This window comes from Podarcis erhardii, assembly GCF_964252035.2.
Source record: "Podarcis erhardii genome assembly, chromosome: 1".
NCBI lineage: Eukaryota > Metazoa > Chordata > Lepidosauria > Squamata > Lacertidae > Podarcis > Podarcis erhardii.
Genome location: NC_138497.1, coordinates 100,168,251 through 100,189,146, shown reverse-complemented (window position 1 = coordinate 100,189,146; position 20,896 = coordinate 100,168,251). Strand labels below are relative to the sequence as shown.

The window sequence follows — 20,896 nt, the reverse complement described above, 5'->3', positions numbered from 1 at the left end:
TTGATAAAACCAAACAAAATAAAACATAGCCACCACAAAAAACCTGGTGGCCACTTTGCAATGACCTCCCCCCATCTTGGCCACCCTTTTTTAAACCATAATATGCTAGAAACAGGATTTCAGGTAAGAAAGTAAAGTGGCAGCTGAAACTATGGCGGTAGAGAGGACTACCTCTCTCCAGGACCTGGACAACACTCTGCTAAGCATCACTAAATTCTTGCACACACCCTCTTAAAGCCAGCTATGAAGGTAGGTGCATGCACTGATGTGTGGCCTGAGGGTTACAATTGTACTTCTCACAGTAAGCATGCAACCTTTGAAGGAGAGATATGTGTGTCATCAAAGCCCTGTTTGAACAAGTTAACAGTTTAGAATAGAGACAAGGGAACATGCACAATCCCTGCCTCCCATGTCCCTGGCCATGTTGCCTGGTCGTCCGACCATGTGATTAGCACAAAGGCCTCTAAAGGGTTTTGAAAACATTTTCAGCTGAACTTCCTCACAAGTGAAAACTCTGGCTTGTCAAGGTTTCTAGTAGTGGGGACAGTTTCTAAGCACATTCAATCAAATACACTTTAAATACAATACAACCTTCAGAAATCCATGCAAAGATCTAAAGAGCAGCTTGAGTGCTGATGGATGTTGAAGGCAAGGCTTGCATGTGTGCCCCTGGAACATGAATGCCTGATTAACCATTTCAGAAAGATAAAAATTGCCCCTGGGTGTTTTGAGAGGCATGTCTGCCATTAATGGTTTTTTAAAATGTATTTATGCCTGAAAATTGTGGGGTAGAACAAATACAGCTGCAGAAATCACTACACAATCACCACAAATCACTTTTATTGTTCTACAGTGGTACCTCGGGTTACAGACACTTCAGGTTACAGACTCCACTATCCCAGAAATAGTACCTCAGGTTAAGAACTTTGCTTCAGGATGAGAACAGAAATCGTGTGGTGGCAGCGGGAGGCCCCATTAGCTAAAGTGGTGCTTCAGGTTAAGAACAGTTTCAGGTTAAGAACGGACCTCCAGAATGAAGTTCTTAACCTGAGGTACCACTGTACTGATTAATAACCAGATGCCCTAGTTTCAGCTAGAATTATTTCTGAACATCAAAACTAACTGATCCAAGCCTTCCATACTTAGCTACCCAGAATGAGGGATCAGCTTTTAATTGCTATAGAAGGCACCTATGGATATCTGTAAGTACATGGAATTTTCCATTTCAAGATATGGGAGGATGGCTGCCCCCCATGTGTTTCCCACTTGGCGAATGCATTGGCTTTGCAGCCAGCAAAGGGAAAGGCAAAACAGCAAAATCAGTCTTCATAGGGTAGAATATCTCAGCCAAACCTTTACAACACCTTCAATCACTCTTCATAAGCTCTTAATTTAAAAAGAAAAGAAAAAAAGTTGTAAAATGGACTATTTATTTATTGCAGGTCTTTTGCACTGTCACAGCTTTTAGGTGGGACTCTCCTGATCAACAGTCTTTCCCTGAAGAAAGCGATGGATTCTATGCTGGGATTAAGGTAACAGCAAAAGACCTCATTTAACAAACTTCTCTAGCATATCCTCAATGGAGATTTCTATATTAACCACCTTGCTCCGCAAGACAACACACTGTAAAATTGGCTTTGGTGATTATAAACAGTGTACTTCTTAGGTGCCCAAGGAGAAAATGTCTCCAAAAATTGCCTGCCATTCTATCAATCATTCTATCAGACTTTCTAAAGGCACTAACAGCTACAGCATCTAGAAATGTACTGTGAAAGCGTTTCATGTTCATTCACCTTCCGAGAGGTGATTATATGCAACCTTAAGTAGATAGGCACAGTTCTGCAAATTCAGAGTGATTTGGTCATAATGCCTGAGCACTTGCGGTTGTCTCTCACACAATGTGAAATAAAAGTTGAGACGTCTTTAAATGGACAGCTTTTGCGAAGACTGGCATTTAGCGTCTGCATCCTTTGAATGCTGCGCTCTCCCATTCATAAAACTCTGGGGGCAACCCCCCATTATGTTAATGGAGAATTTCAGCAGACTAAAACATTTTCTGACCTTGGCTGGCCATTCAGTAGCAGATATTTCATAAAAGAGCCTTTCTTTCCACCTTTGTTAGCTTTTTCTGGAATGCAATATAAATAACTGCCCCCCCCCAAATGTCATTCCATTAAGGAGGCTGTAGTACAGATTAGTTTTCAAAAGCTGAGCCTATAAAAACAAGGACCTGCATGCTAAGTCTGCATTATTATTTATGGGACAATACATTATTTATGGGGCAGACTTCACTTTGATTCATACCTAGTGCCTTTGATGGGAGACCTAACAGCACAATTCCCATCTTTGGGTAACGTGGCATCTCTCTCTTTCGAAAACTCATATGACACCATAGACTGCAGAAACTACAGAGATACAGACTCCAGAGCAGGGTGAGAGGTGAAAAGTAGATACCTGGCTCTCAATATCTCCCTAGCCCATGTCCCTTCCACAGGCTACAATTCTCTCCAGGCCCCATTCTGTGCTCCCCTCAAGTGTTTTTGTTTGTCTGGCATAACTCCTTGAACTGTGCTAATGCCTCTTGCTTGCCTGGAGGGTGGGTGGAGAGAGATGTGTGTAGAAACCTACAACTTCGTGTGGCTGGAATGTAGCCAATTTGTTGAACAAAGGTTAAAGTCACACTCAATACTCTGACCACTTTTGTATCTGTCTCCACCCACCGCTTGGCTTGCTGTCCTCAGATGGTTCTCTGAGAGGGAAGGAATCCCCTGGGCCAAAAGAAACCAAAACAAGACAAAATATGCCCTTGCTCCAGAAACTAGAATACAGGGACTGTGTCTTCTTTTTCACTGCATTGTTAAAAATTATTATTATTTTGCTTTGGCAGCAAACCTGGGAGAAGACAGAATCTATCTGTTTCCCCTCCATTATCATTCTGTCATTTCACTTAGGGTTAGACAGAATGGTAAGATGTGATGGGCTCTGCAGAAACCTTTTTTTTTTTTTTTTTTTAGTGGGTTGTTGTATGTGGCACAATCATTTCCAGTTATGGTTTGTCCATCTTTATCTTCAGATGCATAAGAAACTATTGCATGGCACTTGTTTATATGTAGGGAACGGGTAGCAAGAGTAAACTCTGCATCTTGTACTGTATTCTCTAACAGGAAAGCCACCAGAGCCATTTCACTGTGAAAATGATAGTGATGTCATGATAATGTAAACCAGTTATGTACTGTTTTTCATTTGGAACAAAATGAGGAAACTGTTAAGAAATGAGGGGACTCAGGGGCAGGAGTGACTCTGTGTTAGAGCATATAAAAAAGGTAAAGGGACCCCTGACCATTAGGTCCAGTCATAGCCGACTCTGGGTTTGCGGCGCTCATCTGGCTTTATTGGCCGAGGGAGCCGGCGTACAGCTTCCGGGTCATGTGGCCAGCATGACTAAGCCGCTTCTGGCGAACCAGAGCAGCACATGGAAATGCCATTTACCTTCCCGCTGGAGCGGTACCTATTTATCTACTTGCACTTTGACGTGCTTGCAAACTGCTAGGTTGGCAGGAGCTGGGACCGAACAACAGGAGCTCACCCCGTCGTGGGGATTTGAACCACTGACCTTCTGATCGGCAAGTCCTAGGCTCTGTGGTTTAACCCACAGCGCCACCCGCATCCCTCATTATAGCATATACTCGGTATCTATAACAGCTGTTCTTCTGTCTCCAAGGTGATGCCCTCAAGGTACTGTTGGACTACAACTCCCATCAGCCCCAAGCATCATGGCCCATGTCCAGGGATAATGGGAGTTGGAGTCCAACATATCTGGAAGGCACCACGTTGGGGAAGGGTGATCTATAAGGTTTCTGTTTCAACCCCTAGCATCTCCAACTGGACATTCGAAAGTAGCAGGTACTGGGGTGGGGGAACCCTACCTTAAGTCCCAGAGAGCTTCTGCTAGTAGTGTAACCAGTACTAAACAAGATGGAGAAACAAATGGCCAAACTCTGCACACTCAACCCTGCCATTAGGCTGAGTGATGGAGCTGCTTGAAGCAGTACGTAGCTGCTTGAGGGTGAGGATTAGTAGGGAGGTGTTGAAAGATAGAGATGTGTGTCTTGTCTGCCTCTGTGCTGTCTACACAAGGCAGCCATGGAGTGCAATGGAGGCTGCTGTCCTACTGCTAGTAATGAAATAAGATTCAGCTGTCTGCCCAGGTGGCTCTTGTACATGGAACAGGGAGGTGTCATCTTGCCTTTCACTTCAGGCAACAAAATATCTCAGGTTGGTCCTGGACTCTGCATAAAGCATATGCATTAGCATAAATTAGTCCCCCCCCCCTTTACCTTACACATAGAAAGTAGAGTAATGTGCAAGCCATATGACCAGCTAATTATCCTAATATACAGCCCAGCACATTTTAATTAACTTTTTTTTATACTAGTAGCTCTGCACTGAGCAAATCGGTTCCATGCTGTTAGTTATTAGGATTTTTCAAAAGGATTTTTTCTCCTGCATCAGAAATAAGAAACAATTACCCTGCTATTCCTGAAAATGATTTTGTAATTACTGAAGATGTTCAAAAGCAAAAGGTAACATTAGGAAATTAAGGCAATTTTTACTTAATAAGCAATTACGGTGGCTAATTTGGCAGAATGTTTGAGAGCTAAGCAGAAACCTCGGCGAGCCACCAAAATAGCAATTTCACCTTATCTTGGAGTAGCAGCAAGCTCAGATCTTCTTAACATGCTATCAAAGTCGTGAGAGAGAATAAGGAAGGCAAAGGCTGAATAAGACACCATGTGAAAACCCTTCCTTAGTGACTGGTTTCAACAAAGCAAAAGCACAGCAATAGGTGCAAATAATTCATCTCTAGAGCAACTTGAGGCTGCCTCCTCTCCCCCTTTCCTGTTATGAACACTAGAAGCTGCCTTATCCTGAGTCTGCCCATCAAGCCCAGTATTGTGCATTCTCACTCACAGCAGCTCTCCAAAGCTTTAGATCCAGGTCTTTCCCAGCTCTGCTATCTTTAAATAAGTTTGATACTGACTCTTTCGCATGCAAAACTACATGCTATACCACGGAGCTGTGACTTCTCAAGACATTGCCCATATGTCACCAACATAGCACCTGCGGCCACACCTGCACCTACAGAGATCTTCCCTGGTGCAAACAGGATCCCATCCCACAGAGCTGGCTCGCCTATGAGGTGGGGAGGAAATACCTGCCTCAGGCAGTGGAAGTGCAAGAGGCCGTGCTCTGCCTGCCCCATCACTTCTGCCGCCTAAAGGAAGGCATTCTGTCATATGCCAGTGGCGCTTGCCCTCCCTGTCCCCGGGCGGAGAAGCCGAGCAGCTATGTTTTGAGGTGCACCCCGGCTCCTACCAAGTTTGGCAAAAGCCAGGGCATTTCCGTGTGACACATTGCTGATTGAGTCCCACTCCCCAGATTGGAGAAGCCAAGCGGCAACATTTTGAGGAAGTGCCCCGGCTCCTGTCAAGTTTAGCAAAAGTTGGGGGCGCAGTGGTGGCAAAAGTTGGGGGCGCAGCGGCAGGAAGGGCAAGTTTTGACTATCTTTCCTTCAGAGATTCCAAACTTGGAAACTACTCTTCATTCTCCCTCCCCAAATTAGCCTTTAAAAAATGTTTTTAAAAATCTATATATTGCCTGCTTTTTTCAGGGAAAATGTTCCTCCATCTTGAAAGGGAAACTTCAGATGCAATAACTGAAAATTCACTTGTGCCCTAAATCAGAGGCCATTTGCCATCAAAACAGGCCAAGGCTTAATATGAGTGCAGTGTAAGACTGATCATCTGTCTCTATTTCCAGTTTGTGCCAGAATCCATACAAATTGCAGAAGATAGTGAAGAGCATATTTTGACAATCCTAAGTACCATCCCTATTACCTGTCTGGGCCAGGATGACATCTGTAAAATTACTTTGCAGCTGACTACCGGGGATTCTGGTAAGAGTCTTATGTCAGTGAGCATTTGATCAAGCACTTTTGCTGACTTTCCCTGAAATCTCTGTAATGAATCTAAGAGCATAGCATAGGTAGGAGAACCGCCATCATTTACTGCTAGAGGGCTTCATAAGACAAAGTGATTGGCTATAAAACCAGAGAGATGGGGGGAAAGTACTTAAAGCTTGTGGTCAGTGCATTAAACTATTTGGCTTAATGTTTTAGGCTAATTTGACTAATAACGGTATTACTTATAGTCACGTACACAAAGGTGTGTACACACGTGTGTATGTGTGTGTGTGTTTACTGCAATAAACTCACTAGCGAGATCAATCACTTCCACTCAATCCTAGTTTCTTATTTGTAAGATTTGAACATATTTGTATGGAAGAAAATGATATAATAATGATAATACAGTGGTGCCTCGCAAGACGAAAATAATCTGTTCCGCGAGTCTCTTCGTCTAGCGGTTTTTTCGTCTTGCGAAGCATCCCTATTAGCAGTTTAGCGGATTAGCGCTATTAGCGGCTTAGCGGCTTAGAAAAAGGGGGGAGGGGAAAAACTCGCAAGCCCATAGGGAAATTCGTCTTGTGAAGCGCCTCGAAAAACGGAAAACCCTTTCATCTAGTGGGTTTTTCGTCTTGCGAGGCATTCGTCTTGCGGGGCACCACTGTAATGATAATAATGATAATAATGATAATAATGATAATAATGATAATAATGATGATGATGATGATGATAATTGCACATTGGAACCAGGATTATGTTGCTGGCCACTGGGGTAATTTCTTTGGAAGCCTGGTTATGGCTTAAAAATATCATTGCTTTGAAAAGTTGTCCCACAGTAGCAGATGCCATATCCTGTGTACTCATAACTAACTAGTGCAATAAATATTAGGATCCAGTTGCAATGTTACTTAGATAGTTAAAAAATAATGGGTGGTTCTTCTTATTGGGAACTACTACTCCTTATCATTGAAAGCTCTTAGGCTGCACTGAACACAGCAGAAAGATGTCAACATTCAAAGGAGTACACTGTTGTAAATCTGTTCTACAGTTTACTACTGATGCTTCAGAAGAAACATCTGATGCAGGCTGAAATTATAAATGAAGCAACACGCAGTGCACACAACCCAGAAAAGCCCCCAATAAATAGGGAGCTACACACACATGCCTATTTGTGCAACAAACTCCTGCTTGTGCAAACTTCCCCTTCTCCTCCTCCCCCTGTATCCCCCATGTACTTCTAAAATGGGGGGTATACAGAGGGGAGGGAAGAAAGGGGAAGTCCCACTGCCTTTGCTAGTGCAACACTGGATCTTGCACGTAACATTTCAACCAACTGCGAGGGTCAAACTACAGTGTCCATCAGCTGCACCAGGTATATGGGGCAAAAGGGGCTAAACCCCCTCAATATTTTGAGGCAGGGGGTGCAGCCCCCCCAATATTGAGGGGGCTACCATCTCCCACTGTCCCTGGGTGAGCGCCAGTGTGGCAAGTGGGAGGCCGATTTTCGCCCTCTGTGCTGCCCTCTGCAATCGTCAGAGCATCCCGGTAGACACCCCCACGTCCAAGCAGGTGTGGCCCGACGGGGGGGGGGGTATCACACATGCGACAGTCCCACCAATTCAGTGTGCCTGGTGCCCAGAATTCTTTGAGGAAAAGAATGTGCTTCAAATGTATAGATGTGCACATAGTAGATGACTATGAGCTGTGATGATTCTCTATCCTAAGGCTTGCAGTGTAATGGTATATTTTATCCTGCAAACCTCCCTGAGACCTTCAGGTATAGGGTGGTATACAAAACAAACAAACACACAAACAAACACATTAATAAAATGCCTACCTGAGAGTAAGTTCCATCAAATTTAATAGGACTTAGTTCTTAGTATACACATATATGTAGGGTTGTGATTATTTCAGTGGTGTTGAAGAAGATTGTTTCAGTGATATAAAATACGACACATTTTATATTAGTATGCATTTACAGCTAAACATTTCATGAGTATTGATATATTTGTGTTATTTAACTGATCCTTGATCTAAAGGCCATTTCACATTTTACCTTATCTGACACAGAGATTGTCAGTATTGTGTTTAATATATGAAGAGTGACACAAATGTCATTTTTTTGCATGAAGTACTGCTGCTGGGAAGCTGATATAAGAGTCCTTATGCAGAAAGACATTTTCTCAATCCATCACCTGTGACAAGGCCCCCCACCCCAAAGTGAAGATGACTTGTGCCAGAAAGCAATATGTGAAGAAACCTATAGAATAGGTTTTTAAATACTTTTAAAAAAAATCAGCTCATGTTTGAGGCTGCTGGATGTAAAATATATAACACAGATTTAAATGACATATTTAAAATTGAAAGACCTACATTGGCTCCCAGTACATTTCCGAGCACAATTCAAAGTGTTGGTGCTGACCTTTGAAGCCCTAAATGGCCTCGGTCCAGTATATCTGAAGGAGTGTCTCCACCGCCATCATTCAGCCCGGACACTGAGGTCCAGCTCTGAGGGCCTTCTGGCGGTTCCCTCACTGCGAGAAGCAAAGCTACAGGGAACCAGGCAGAGGGCCTTCTCAGTAGTGGCACCTGCCCTGTGGAACGCCTTCCCACACGATATCAAAGAGAACAACAACTACCAGACTTTTAGAAGACATCTGAAGGCAGCCCTGTTTAGGGAAGCTTTTAATGTTTAACAGACCACTGTTTTTTAATATTTTGTTGGAAGCTGCCCAGAGTGGCTGGGGAAACCCAGCCAGATGGGCGGGGTATGTATGTATGTATGTATGTATGTATGTAATAATTATTATTATTATTATTATTATTATTATTATTATTATTATTATTATTATTATTATTTCACATCTAGCAAAGCTAAAATATCAGCACTGAAAATCATAGTGAATATTGGTCATTCACAAATGCAGAAAGAGATCTCCAAATTCAAGCAATCTCATGATGAATTCTGTAAAACAGGAGATTTCTATTTTCTTTTCTGCTGTGATGCATGTTCTGGTGAACTAGCCTTTTATATAGCCTTTTTGTGCTGGTACTTACCAGTATGGAGTACTGAAACCCTTTTCTTTTCTTTTCTTGAAGGGAGAGAGAGAGAGAGAGGTGGTATATGAGATTTAAAATAGAGAGAGAGAAATGTGTATTTTTCTTGCTGTCATTTTTTGCATGTAATGGTTCTGTTTGAGTTCATGTCTGGCTGTTGTAATAGCAACAATTATTCTGATCACAGATGGAAAACCATCCATCTTCCTTTGATTAAAAAGAAAACCTAGCTATTAACTTCTCAACAGAGTTATGAATGCCAATATATTTGCATTTTAGATGATCTGGGAAGGAGGTCCCCAGACATCGCTCTCTCAGCATGCCAGGTGGCTCTGGAACACATGCCCTGCGAGGAAGGTAGCTGTGCAAGAGCTTTGGTAACTGTAAGGGCTGTGAATGACTTTGCCGAGGATGGAAACCTCACCAGCTATATCAGAGTGGAGCCTGTCCAAACGAGCGAGCCGCTTTGGCGGGATTATACACCAATGGATGTCAAAGTAGGTTTAAACAAACAATGAGTTTGATAGGAGCATTCTAACCAAGGCATTGCTGTCCTATTTATTTTTGTATTTGTAATTCACTTTTCTGTCCCAGAGAAAATCCCCCCATCCACTTTATGTGTACCCTTGTATCATGTTCTCCCCTCCAACCACCCCAAGTAATTTCACATTTGATAATCTGAATATGGCCAGAGAACTGCAGCTAATCATTTCTCTCTAGCGAGCGTAACTTTTTAATATTTTTTATTTTCAAATACAGTACATGTTTGTCCCATTTGGAGCTATAAAGTTAAAAAAACAACACTACACCTAAAAATGTGTGTGAAGCAATCTTAAGTGTGCTTGAGTGCAGACGAAGGCAATGATCCTAAACACATGTATTTGAAAGTAAGTCTCATTGTCTGATAGGATTTACATATGACTAAATGCTTAGGATCAGCAAGAAAGCTAAGATTGCACAACCATAATTGAAAGGAATCAATGGAATTTCTGGGGTAAATCCTAATAAGTGTCTTGAGATTCTGTGTCAATGTTTAACTCTCTGTAGTATCACTTTGTAGACATTGACACTGAATCTCAAATTTGTTGTTCTAATAAAAATATTTGTTTCATCTGCTAACAAGGTTCTGATATATAGTTGATCTGATTATATTAAAAGCTTACAACAATGAAGCCAAGATCAGGCTCTAGTTAAAAATCTTCACTAAGTGATTTAATTCAAACTACATACTATAACATGTAAAGGTCAAAAGAGCCAAGAATTGCTTGCTTCTAAATATGATAATGAACTACTGTTCGAATATAACCTATGTAATACTTCTGGTTTTGAAACTGGTTTTATTTAGAGAAGTGCCTTAATTTCAGTCAGGTATCTGCTTCTTGCATTATGGGGAAAGTTTCACATTGCCACACTAACAAAGCAACTCATTATATAAGGAGGTTTTGCTTGACAAATTTGATGTTTATAAATTCTGATATGAACAGACCAGATCTTGGATTGATGTGCAGATCTGATCAGAATTTAGTATTTATCTTTGTTCTCGTTCTTGAAGGTTCAGACCCAAATACTGGCTCAAAAAACGTAAAAAACTTGTTTTTAAAATGTGTATTTTCCGAGAATTTTGTTTGGAAGAACCTACTTTTAAAATATCATGGAATCATAGAAGTGTAGAGTCAGAAGGGATCCCAAGGGTAATCTAGTCCAACCCCCTGCAATGCAGGAATCACAGCTAAAGAATCCCCAACAGATGGCTATCCAGCCTGTTTAATAACCTCCAGATAAGTGCACCACCTTCTGAGATAGTCCATTTTCCTGTCAAGCAGCTCTTGCCATCAGAAACTTCTTCCTAATGTTTATCTGGAATTTGAATCCATTGGTTCTAGTCCCACCCTTTGGAGTAGCAGACTTGGGTACTATGGCACCCTGTGCAAAGCCAAAATTTGGCAACTCCCCTCCCCTGGAGGTGCCCAGCTTTGGGAAGGAAGCACAAGAGGATCCTGGAGCCCTTCCACCTCCTTCCTAAAGCTGAGAAAGTGCTAACTAGGCTTTGAGAAGGAGGCAGGAGGATTCCAGGACTCTGTCAGAGCCTCACTCCTCCTTCCCAAAGCCCAGTTCCTTGCTTACTAGGTTTTGAGACAGTGATACCTCGGCTCAGTGCCCAGTGCTTGCGCATTGCTCAAACGGCACTAAATCTGCTCCTGAAACAAGCTTGCTCCAATGTTGATGTGACTTCCCTTCAGATATTTGTAGATTGCCATCATATCATCTTTCAGTCTTCTCTTCTCCAGGCTAAATATACACAACTCCCTCAACCATTTCTCATAATGCTTGGTTTCCAGACCCTTTACCATCTTGGTCATCTTCCTCTGCACATGTCTCATCTTGTCAATGTCCTTCTTAAACTCTGGTGTCCAGAACTGGACACAGTACTCCAGGTTGGGTCTGACCAAGGCTGGATAAGGTAGCACTATTTCTTCCCTTCTGGACATTATACATCTGTTGATGCAACTTAGAATGGCATCAGCTTCCCACCCACTTGGTGAATCACACTGTTGCCTCATGCTGAGTTTATGGTCTACTATGACCCCTAGATCCTTTTCACATGTACAGTTGCCAGTGTCACCCATCCTATATTTGTGCATCTGATTATTCCTGTGTAAGTGTAGAACCTTATGTCTGTCCCTGTTGAAATTCATTTTGCTACTTTTGGCTCTGCAATCTGTTAAGAGCATCTTCAGTACTAATTCTGTTTTCTGAGGTATCAGCTACACCTTCCAGTTTTATATCATCTGAAATTTTGTCCTTCACCAGGGTTGTAGCTGACAGTAGTCATACCCAGAACAGACCTACTGAAATGAATGAACATGATTATGTTAAATCCATTAATTTCTGAGTATTTAATTAGATGCAACCATCATACTTACATGTGAATTTTCTTGTGGCTTTTAAGAACTCTCAGATTAACGCAGAAACTAATGACTTATTAGTAAGCACGTGCAAAAATGACATGGATCAGAAATAATTGATTCATTGATCGCTGCTTTGCTTTTCAGGGTTCTAGATTTCACACACTTCCAGTTAAAAACTTTTTTATTGTAAACTTTTTTTGGATGGGCAGGGAGAGACTTGTTTTTTTGCTGATGTTTACCTAGAAGAAATAAATTATATAGCCTTTATATACTTGCTGGGTGCATATAAAATAAGTAATGATAATAAGTAAAACACAGGAAATACTGATCCTGTAACACACTTTAAAAGTCACATTTTGTTTCATTCACCCATAAAAGTCAAATACAGCCCATAATGTTTTATGAGTAAAAAAATAAAATAAAAAATGGAGCTCTGCCTCAGAGACTGTATGCATTACACATCTCATTTTAACTAGGTCACAGTTCAAGACCTCCCCACAGAGAACTGCTACTCTTTGACTGATCCACACATCATCACATTTGATGGATGGTGAGTATTCTTTCATGAAGCTATTTGGCTTCACAATAATGATATGCTTTAGTATTCTGTTCAGCTATCTAGGATGCTATTTTATGAGTTTACAGTAAATGCTGTAGTGCAGAATCCAAGGGACGTTAAACACACACATGAAAAAAATGCCTTCCAAGTTTCTAGCATTTGCTGTCACACCCAGAAAGACTTGTGAGACCAGAAAATAGGATGATAGTTATAGCTATTAAAATATAACAACAAACCAATTAAGCAGATTAACTAAATTCCAATAGCTTCTGCAAATGAGGATTTAATTAAGGCTGTGTGTACACTATACCTTTAAATCACATTTGAAGTATATTTTCCTCCTCAAAGAGCTATAGGTGGTGCAATTTCTTAAGAGGTGATGGGAATTCCAACTCTGTGTGGGGTTAACTACAGTGCCTAGAATACTTTTAAAGGTATTGTGTGCACACTCCTGGACATATAAACTGGTTTTGTGTGCCCCCTCCACAAGAGGTCTGAATGGTGGGAACATGAGAATTGGCCCATTCTGTTGTGGTTTCCTGTTTGTGGATGCTCTCCCCTGGGAGACTTGCCTGGCACCTTCAATACATATATTTAGGTGCCAGGCAAAAACTTTCCTCTATAACCAGGTATTTGGCCTTTAACTATCTGTGGCCTTTTGGAAGTAGGTAAGGTAAAGGTAAAGGGACCCCTGACCGTTAAGTCCAGTCGCGGAGGACACTGGGGTTGCAGCATTCATCTCGCTTTATTGGCCGAGGGAGCCGGCGTACAGCTTCCGGGTAATGTGGCCAGCATGACTAAGCCGCTTCTGGCGAACCAGAGTAGCGCATGGAAACGCCATTTGCCTTCCCATCAGAGTGGTACCTATTTATCTACTTGCACCTCTTGAGTCATCTTTTAAGAAGGGAAGAGGTTGGCAAATGCGCCTCCATTGAAGTGTGGGAATGACATTATAGAAGCAGGACATTTTTCTTGAATATATTCAAAGCAAAGGGATAACATTTTATGAGAATTAAGCCTAATGTAAGTATGAACGATGGCTAGAATTTTATTCAATACATTTTGCTTGGTTCATAGCAAGTTTTGACAGATGATCACGTTGACCCTTTTGTCTCATCCCATCCCACAAGATGGCTGTTCATAGGATTATGCCATAACACTGGAATCTAGGAAACTGTGATCCTTAGCATATTTGCTCCAAAATGTTCCATTAATTTCAATGAAATTTCCAAGTGATTGTTATTAGGTTAGACTGCCACAGGAATAAGAGCCTTCTGTGTCAGTTGCTTTTGAAAAGCATCTTGTTCAGCCATATGGAAAAAGACAATCTTCTGTGAGCATTTTGCATGGAATCAACACTGATGTAACCACCTCAGCTTATGTCATCCATAGCTAAATGCAGAGTGTGCTGCAGCCACCATGTTGGCATGCGTTCCAGAGCAAGAACATCATCAGCTTCTCAGTGAACCCTAGTAGACTTGAGGTCATGCAACAGTGAAGAGAAAAACTGACAAATTGTTCCAGACGTGGCCATTTGCCAGCTGAGAATCCAGTTAAGAGTAAAACTTATGTTTAAGGCCAAGATGTTCTAAAGGGGGGGAAATATGACTTCATTTTAATGCGATTCTGGCAGAGCCCTAATTTTTCATTTGAAATGTTCACCTAGTCATAGTCAACCTTGTCGAAGTGGGTGATTAGTCACAGAAGATATTATTTCAGTGCTGGTTTTGCTTTGAAGAACATCATGCTGTAAAGCATCCAGTTACAACTAAAACATATTTATTAAGGCCCGGAGGCAGAGATATTTTCCTATTTACTTTTATCAAATGTTTATCCTCCTTATCCATGCCTGTTGCCATGGCAGCGGCTCTCAGGCAGCTATGAGCTCCTCACATGAATTCTTATGCACTCCCAGCTAATAACTCTGGTGGTATTAGTTTGCTTATGTTGATGAAAAAGTGTTTCTTCACCAAGAGTTTCTTTTCTTTTCCCTCTGAGGCCAGCCACCAAACTGGTCTAATTAGGGAGCCTTGTTGGCTAGAGTAAAAATGAGCAGCTAACAAACTGTGAGTAAATCCTTCCTTTATGTTGTTCTCTTGATTGCTTAGGCGTTATGACAGCTACATGACTGGAACTTTTGTGCTGTACAGAAGTCTGAACCGAATGTTTGAGGTGCATGTGCGTCAGTGGCATTGCAGCAACCGCCATCTTGCCTTTGCTTGTAACTGTGGTGTTGCTGCATGGGAAGATAATGATATCGTCATCTTAGATATGTGCAATGGGCAGTTTCTGGAAACCAAACCTCAACTGGCAATTAAAAGCATCGAAGCCGCGTCACAACCAAATGTCAGAATCATGGAGTCCTATGGAGGGAGAAAAATTACCGTACGTATCTTAAATTTATTTGGGTTTTGGTTTTGATAATTACCAACGAGAGAGATTACTTTTGTAACAAAGCAGTGTGAAAGATCGAGTATCCCTTGCTAAGTTGAATGGCCAACCACTGGTGTGTATTAGGCTGTCTTAGCTGAGGTAAATTCCACTCAATGTAAGGCTAAGAAGTGTCTTCCAATGGACAGAATACTGCCCATAAAACATCACAGCAGGAGTTCAAGCCCTGACTAAGCCACAAGCTTAATGGTGGCACTGAGCAAGTCACATTCTGTCTCATTACAAGAGGCTTGCCTTTTTTTACAGAGTGGTCACTATGGTCTTTGATAAAGCAAAGGATTTCCCTGACTTGGCTGATTTACTGATTACAGTAGGGTTTGTGTCCAGCCAAGCTAATGGAAAGAGTGACTAGATCCAAGTGAAGGGATTGGTGCCTGACCAATTATAGGTGAGCACAAGTAAGTTTTAAATCCATGTCAGACTAGGAAGAATCATCGATCCACGGCATTGCTGATGTGGAAGCCAACGTCCTGCAATTCCCCCCACATTCATTCGTTCATTCATTCATTATAAGACTATTTATGCAGCACTAATTCAAAAGAAAAAATATATATAGTGGTGATGTACAACCAAAACCAAGTAAAACCTTTAATATATTATAGAATCATAAAATACAGAACCAAATGACCAACAGTAAATAGGATTAATTATCTAAGAACACGTAACAAAACAAAAAACTCTCACTGGGGACTGCTACCTGGTACAATTTTGATCATGTTCAGTATAAATAAGAGAGCAAGCATATGAAGGTCTACTCAGATGTAAGTACCCTGAGTTCAGTGGAGCTTACTTCCACGTAAGTGTGCACAGGATTGTAACTGGAAAGTGGCATGCAGGTTACCTGGGAGTAAGACTTCTTGAACTCAATGGAGCTTTCTTCTGAGATATATTGCACTGTGGATTACTGATGCCAATAGCAGGTCTCAACTTATTTTTTATTGTGTGTATGACATGTTATTGTGTGTGCATGTCTCTGCTTTGATGCTTAATTTATGGGATGGTGGGGGGCAGAGGCAGCCTGCCCCCAGCTTTTTATATGGATCCTCTTAGCTGCTGCTTAAAGGTTACATCGGGAAAGATTTGGCCAAAAATGTGGGAGGGGGACTCAGTTTGCATGGCTTGTAGCTTTCATTAAGGCTTCTCTACTGTTCTCCCAAAATTCAAGCACTGGCTGGTGCGCACGCATGCACGCACACACGCGCGCGCACACACACACACACACACACACACAATTGCTGATGGAGTTCATATTCACCAGATTTGCTCCTTCTCCAGATCTCATTCCCTTCAGGAGCATTTGTTCGAGCTGATGTGAGCGACTGGGGAATGAGTTTGACAGTAAGGGCACCAAGCATTGATTTTAATAGCACCAGAGGTTTATGTGGCATCTTTGACAGAAACAGTCAGAATGACTTCCATGGGCCTGATGGGAGCCCTTTACTTTCTCGCCAGAATAACACGTCTGAGGAGGACTTCATAAAAGCTTGGAGGTAAGGAAAGGAGATTTTCAATGGTAAGGGATGCGCCGAAAAATGAATCGCCATTATAAGAGCGTTCTATACAAGCTGTTCAAAAAGTGTTCATTTAATGATCCGGCACAGAGCTGCAGTGACAAAAGAAAATGCACTGGCCTTCAAGACCCCTCAAATAATACACATTTTCAGCTACTGTTAGAGAGAAGTTTCATATTCACAAATGACGTCACATTGCCAACTGCCCTGAGATCCTTCTGAGCTGTGACAAAGGACAGTTCCCAGCCATCCAGGAAAATGTAAAATAGGGACAGAAGGCAGAAATTGAAGGCTTTGATATTTCCTCTGTTCTTTAATTTCTGAACGCTGATGCCAAGTACATGGCTGTGGAATTCAAAGACAGATTTTGACAAGATGTGGCAAAGTGCGTAGAATGAAATGTTAATATTTAAGAAGCCTATTCTGTTAAATAAATAGGACGTATAAAAACCATGTGATATGGCTGTTCAAATACCAGTTGGAGGACTGAGTATAGGCACCTTCCATTTCAGAGAACTTCCAAAAGTGGAATCTAAACACCTCCATTCTTCTTCTAAAGCAAGTGTGGGGCATTTTTAACCCTCCTGATGTCACTGAACTATAATTCCAAGCAGCCTCAGCATATATGGCCTGGGAGTTGTAGTTCAGCAGCAACTAGAGGGCCAGAGGTTTCCCACACATCTTCTGAAGCATCTTTAGCTGTGACCAAGCACTTGGGAAGTACTAAAGCTCCACAGTCCAATATAATGCAGGAAGAATGTGACTATTAAGGTGAACACATGCAGCAACTTGCAGAAGCAATTCTGGCTTCTGCAGTCAGGAGTTTTAATGGAGCAGCATTGTTTCTTTCTGCTCTCCTCCGAAATGCTGCAAAATTCAGCACCCCTACAGAATCAACTCTATGGTGGAATAGTGGACCTCTGCCCCTTACTGCCACTATGTGCCTTTCACAATGTGTGACCTATGGGTTTCACAGTTATATGACAAGGCTCAGAACACAAATCATTACCTGCCCTCCTTTTTCTGAGTGCAGCAAGTAATGACTTGCTCTCATCACGTTTTCAGACCTCTGTGCAAAGCCTTCACATCACACATTGTGGGAGGTGTGTGGTGGACAAGAGCAGCACACACTCAGTCATTTATGCTTTGAGCCAAAGTCTTCTTGTACCTATCCTTCAATATCAACACTCCCTCATTAAAACTGATTTGTACAACATGGATTTGCAGCACATGCCAGGCCATTCTAGGTTCAACTTTCCTTAAGGCACTTTCTACAACCTGAACCTATTATGGAGGGGTTCACAGCATCGGCACCCCAAAAAGGGTCTTGTTTTCCCCATAGCTGCAACCTTGGATAAAAATCAAAATAAAAATTGCTCTCAAATGTTTCTCTAGTTCTCTCTTCAGCTTGCTGCTTTCCTTCCAGATCACATTACTGCTCCAAAACTGTCTACTCTAAACTCTGGCTTTATCTATTGAAGGAGGGGCCCCCAACCTATTTGCTGTCTCACACTGAGCCCCTTAATTCCCCTTAATGGCTCATCACCCCGGCTTTCACCTTCATAGCTTGGATATTCTAGGAATTAGAAGCCTTGATTAAATTATAACACTTGCTGGATTAAAAAGGTCTGGAACACAGCTTCAGACCCCAAAGTCATATCTATTAGCCCAGGACACACTGTTTGTGGATGTTGTTAATTCAGGGATTTATGTTGTATTCAATATAGGTTTTACATCAGAACTACAGATGTGGGAAATGAAACAGATGATTTAGGTGTCATTTGTGAAAATCACTGAGAAAACACAGCAATGTTGTTCATATAAATAATGAAGCTCTCCAGATTTTCAAAACTGCTAGCATGTTTATGAAATCAGGTAGAAGTAATGGAGATGGAAGCTAGTAAAGCATTTTCAATTGGCTGCCTTCAAGCACTTGGAACTTCAGCACCTCCAATCACCAGGGACCAGTTGGAGAGTTCGCCTACTGGTGGTTCTGTTCTCTTATTTCCACAGCCATTGTTCGTTGCAGCTGTAAAACTGAGGGTGTCCCATAGCTGTTTAAAGCACTACATACTTCCTGCAAAAATAAAAGAGTTTAGAGTTGCAATCGTATCAACACTTAACTAGGAGTAAGACCCATCAAACTCACTCTGTTAGCACTGTTAAAAGTTCTAAACTCCTTTTTAACCTGCAACTCAGGATATTGCTTAATGATTCTAAGGAAGTTGACCGTAGTCCATGAAAACCTATAAATGTATGTGTGCTCTAATAAATGAGTCTTTAAGGTACCACAAGACTTGCTTTTTCTTATCATAGTTATTTTTGCTTTTAAGCAGGTATACATACTTAAATCCCGAAAGTCAGATTGGAGTGATACAGCCACATTATTGCATTTCACTCCAAGTAAAAATGTTATTATTTATAATATTTTTCCTGCTCACTTTCTTCTGAAGGTTAGCAAAATAATAATAAGTTCCAGTTGAATTCTAAGATTGTTGCTACAACCCTGCTGATAACAGTTTGTTATCTTCATCTCACCAATGCATGTTCATACTTTAAGATCCAAGCAGAGGAATTCATGCTTTTTCCTGTTAGCCACTGGAGTAAATAAGTGTTCAAGGGCATTATTTTGAATACTTCTATTACCTTATACAGCTAGGGGCCATATACATGTTGAAGGAAGCTTTCTTGCATTTATCCCTAGCCGAGTGAAAAAACTACATGTGCTACATGCACAATTTCACAGCCCAATCCAGCAATGGAGTTTGTAGGCACAGGCCCCCTTTTAAAAAGCTGCTATTCCACTGACCATTTGTTTAGTATGGAGTCTTGGGATTGAATCCAGTCATACAGCCCCTCCCCCTCTCTTTTTGCTTCAGCTGCAAGTGGAGGGGAGACCACTTTCCTTCTCTGATTGATGTTATTTCACCTTCTTTAAAAAGTGCTTTGCATGTGGACTCAAACTCCAATTATTTCCTTGTAGCTTTTTAATCCAAAGGATAAATGCTGATGACCTTTGCCAAGTAATCACTTATGATGTAACCATTATGTAAAGCAGTAATCTCATCTATAATGTCCTATTAAGTGCTAAGGAGAATTGTAACTCTCTCCTTGTTTCTGACCAGGTATGCACTATGTACACACTTCAGCCTATGAAATGCTGGGCTTTGGAGTTTTCCAAAAGCACTTTGCAGACATCTCTTTGCAAGTGTCCATACCTGCACATTAAGCAGACAGTGTGAGCAGTTTTTAAAGCACAGTGGTTTGTTGTTGTTGTTGCTTTGCTCCTTCCTCTTTCAGCACCCCAACCCCTTTTAAAAAATAATTTTGCCTGTGAGTTTATTGATATACTAGAGATAGCAGAGAAGGCAGACAATGTACTTTATGGCTGTGTGTATACATATCCACTGATAGATGGATGGATGGTACATTTCTCCTCAGCTTTTGGCAGGATGCTAAGTACACATGTGATCTCTGGTTATCACTCTAGGGAAGCTTATGCATTATGCCATACACATGTACAGATGTTTGTGTGAATGACTGTTCCTGTGGTGAATTAAATGGATTGAAGTCCTAAAAATGTGGAATATTGATTGGGTGTGCTGATGCACATGTGTGGAGTATATGATCATGTGCGATGTTCAATTGTATCCACCCATTCAGGAAGGAAATATGTGGGAAAAGAAGGGTTCATTTTCTTAAACTAGAGATCATTGGTTATACTGCAGAGTATTGGGGCTCTGTGTTTTTCATATTATAGCTGTCATGGGGGAGACAACTTGAAATATTTTCAGATTAAAATGCAACTCCTTCTTGCTCTCTAGGCAAGATAAGCTATGTCCAAAAACTGGGGGTGGGAGGGGGAGAGATGTACAATATGAAGAGGAGGAAGAATTTTTAGGTAGCACAGAGGCTGGGTTAGCAGGGATTTCTGCATCAATGAGATGTTTTGTCAGTTCAAACATTTCTGCTGAGAGAGACTACTTAAAATGCAAGCCATTTGAGAAATGTACATGCAGCTGGAATTTTTCTTTGAAGTTTTAACACAGCCATTTCAGCATTGCTGAAGAAACAAGCAGCTACAGTGGAAAGTTCAATGAAATGAATTTTCATTGGCTCCTCAGTGTTACCTGGATGCTGGGTTGCATTTGGCTTAGCATGTTACAGGCTGCACAAACCTGCCACAGGTTATTACTATTTAATTAAAAAATGTGGAATTTTGTACTCATGTACTCATATTGTTTGTATTTCAGTGTATTTTCTGTATTTTAAAAGATAAATATGGAGGATGCTAGGGGCTGAGACCCTCTTTGCTGCATTCACCACTCCCTGCTATTCCCCCCAAGTTAACCCCATAGAGTTTCCCTTTCCCATCCCATGCAACTACTAAACTCACTTTTCACCTTCCCAACTCCATTTCAGAAGCCACTTCTCTCTTTTTCTGCTG

The 20,896-nt window shown here is 41.4% G+C and overlaps 1 protein-coding gene across 1 annotated transcript in view; it reads left to right on the top strand.

Annotated features, from left to right (window-relative positions):
• Positions 1-20,896, top strand: part of LOC309346569 (von Willebrand factor D and EGF domain-containing protein-like) — a 205,064-nt gene that overhangs the window by 62,277 nt on the left and 121,891 nt on the right. The window contains exons 6-11 of the mRNA XM_081870442.1: positions 1,443-1,532; positions 5,821-5,956; positions 9,299-9,516; positions 12,405-12,478; positions 14,596-14,872; positions 16,214-16,428. Coding sequence (XP_081726568.1) covers positions 1,443-1,532; positions 5,821-5,956; positions 9,299-9,516; positions 12,405-12,478; positions 14,596-14,872; positions 16,214-16,428 — 1,010 coding nt within the window. The remainder of the gene's footprint in view (positions 1-1,442; positions 1,533-5,820; positions 5,957-9,298; positions 9,517-12,404; positions 12,479-14,595; positions 14,873-16,213; positions 16,429-20,896) is intronic.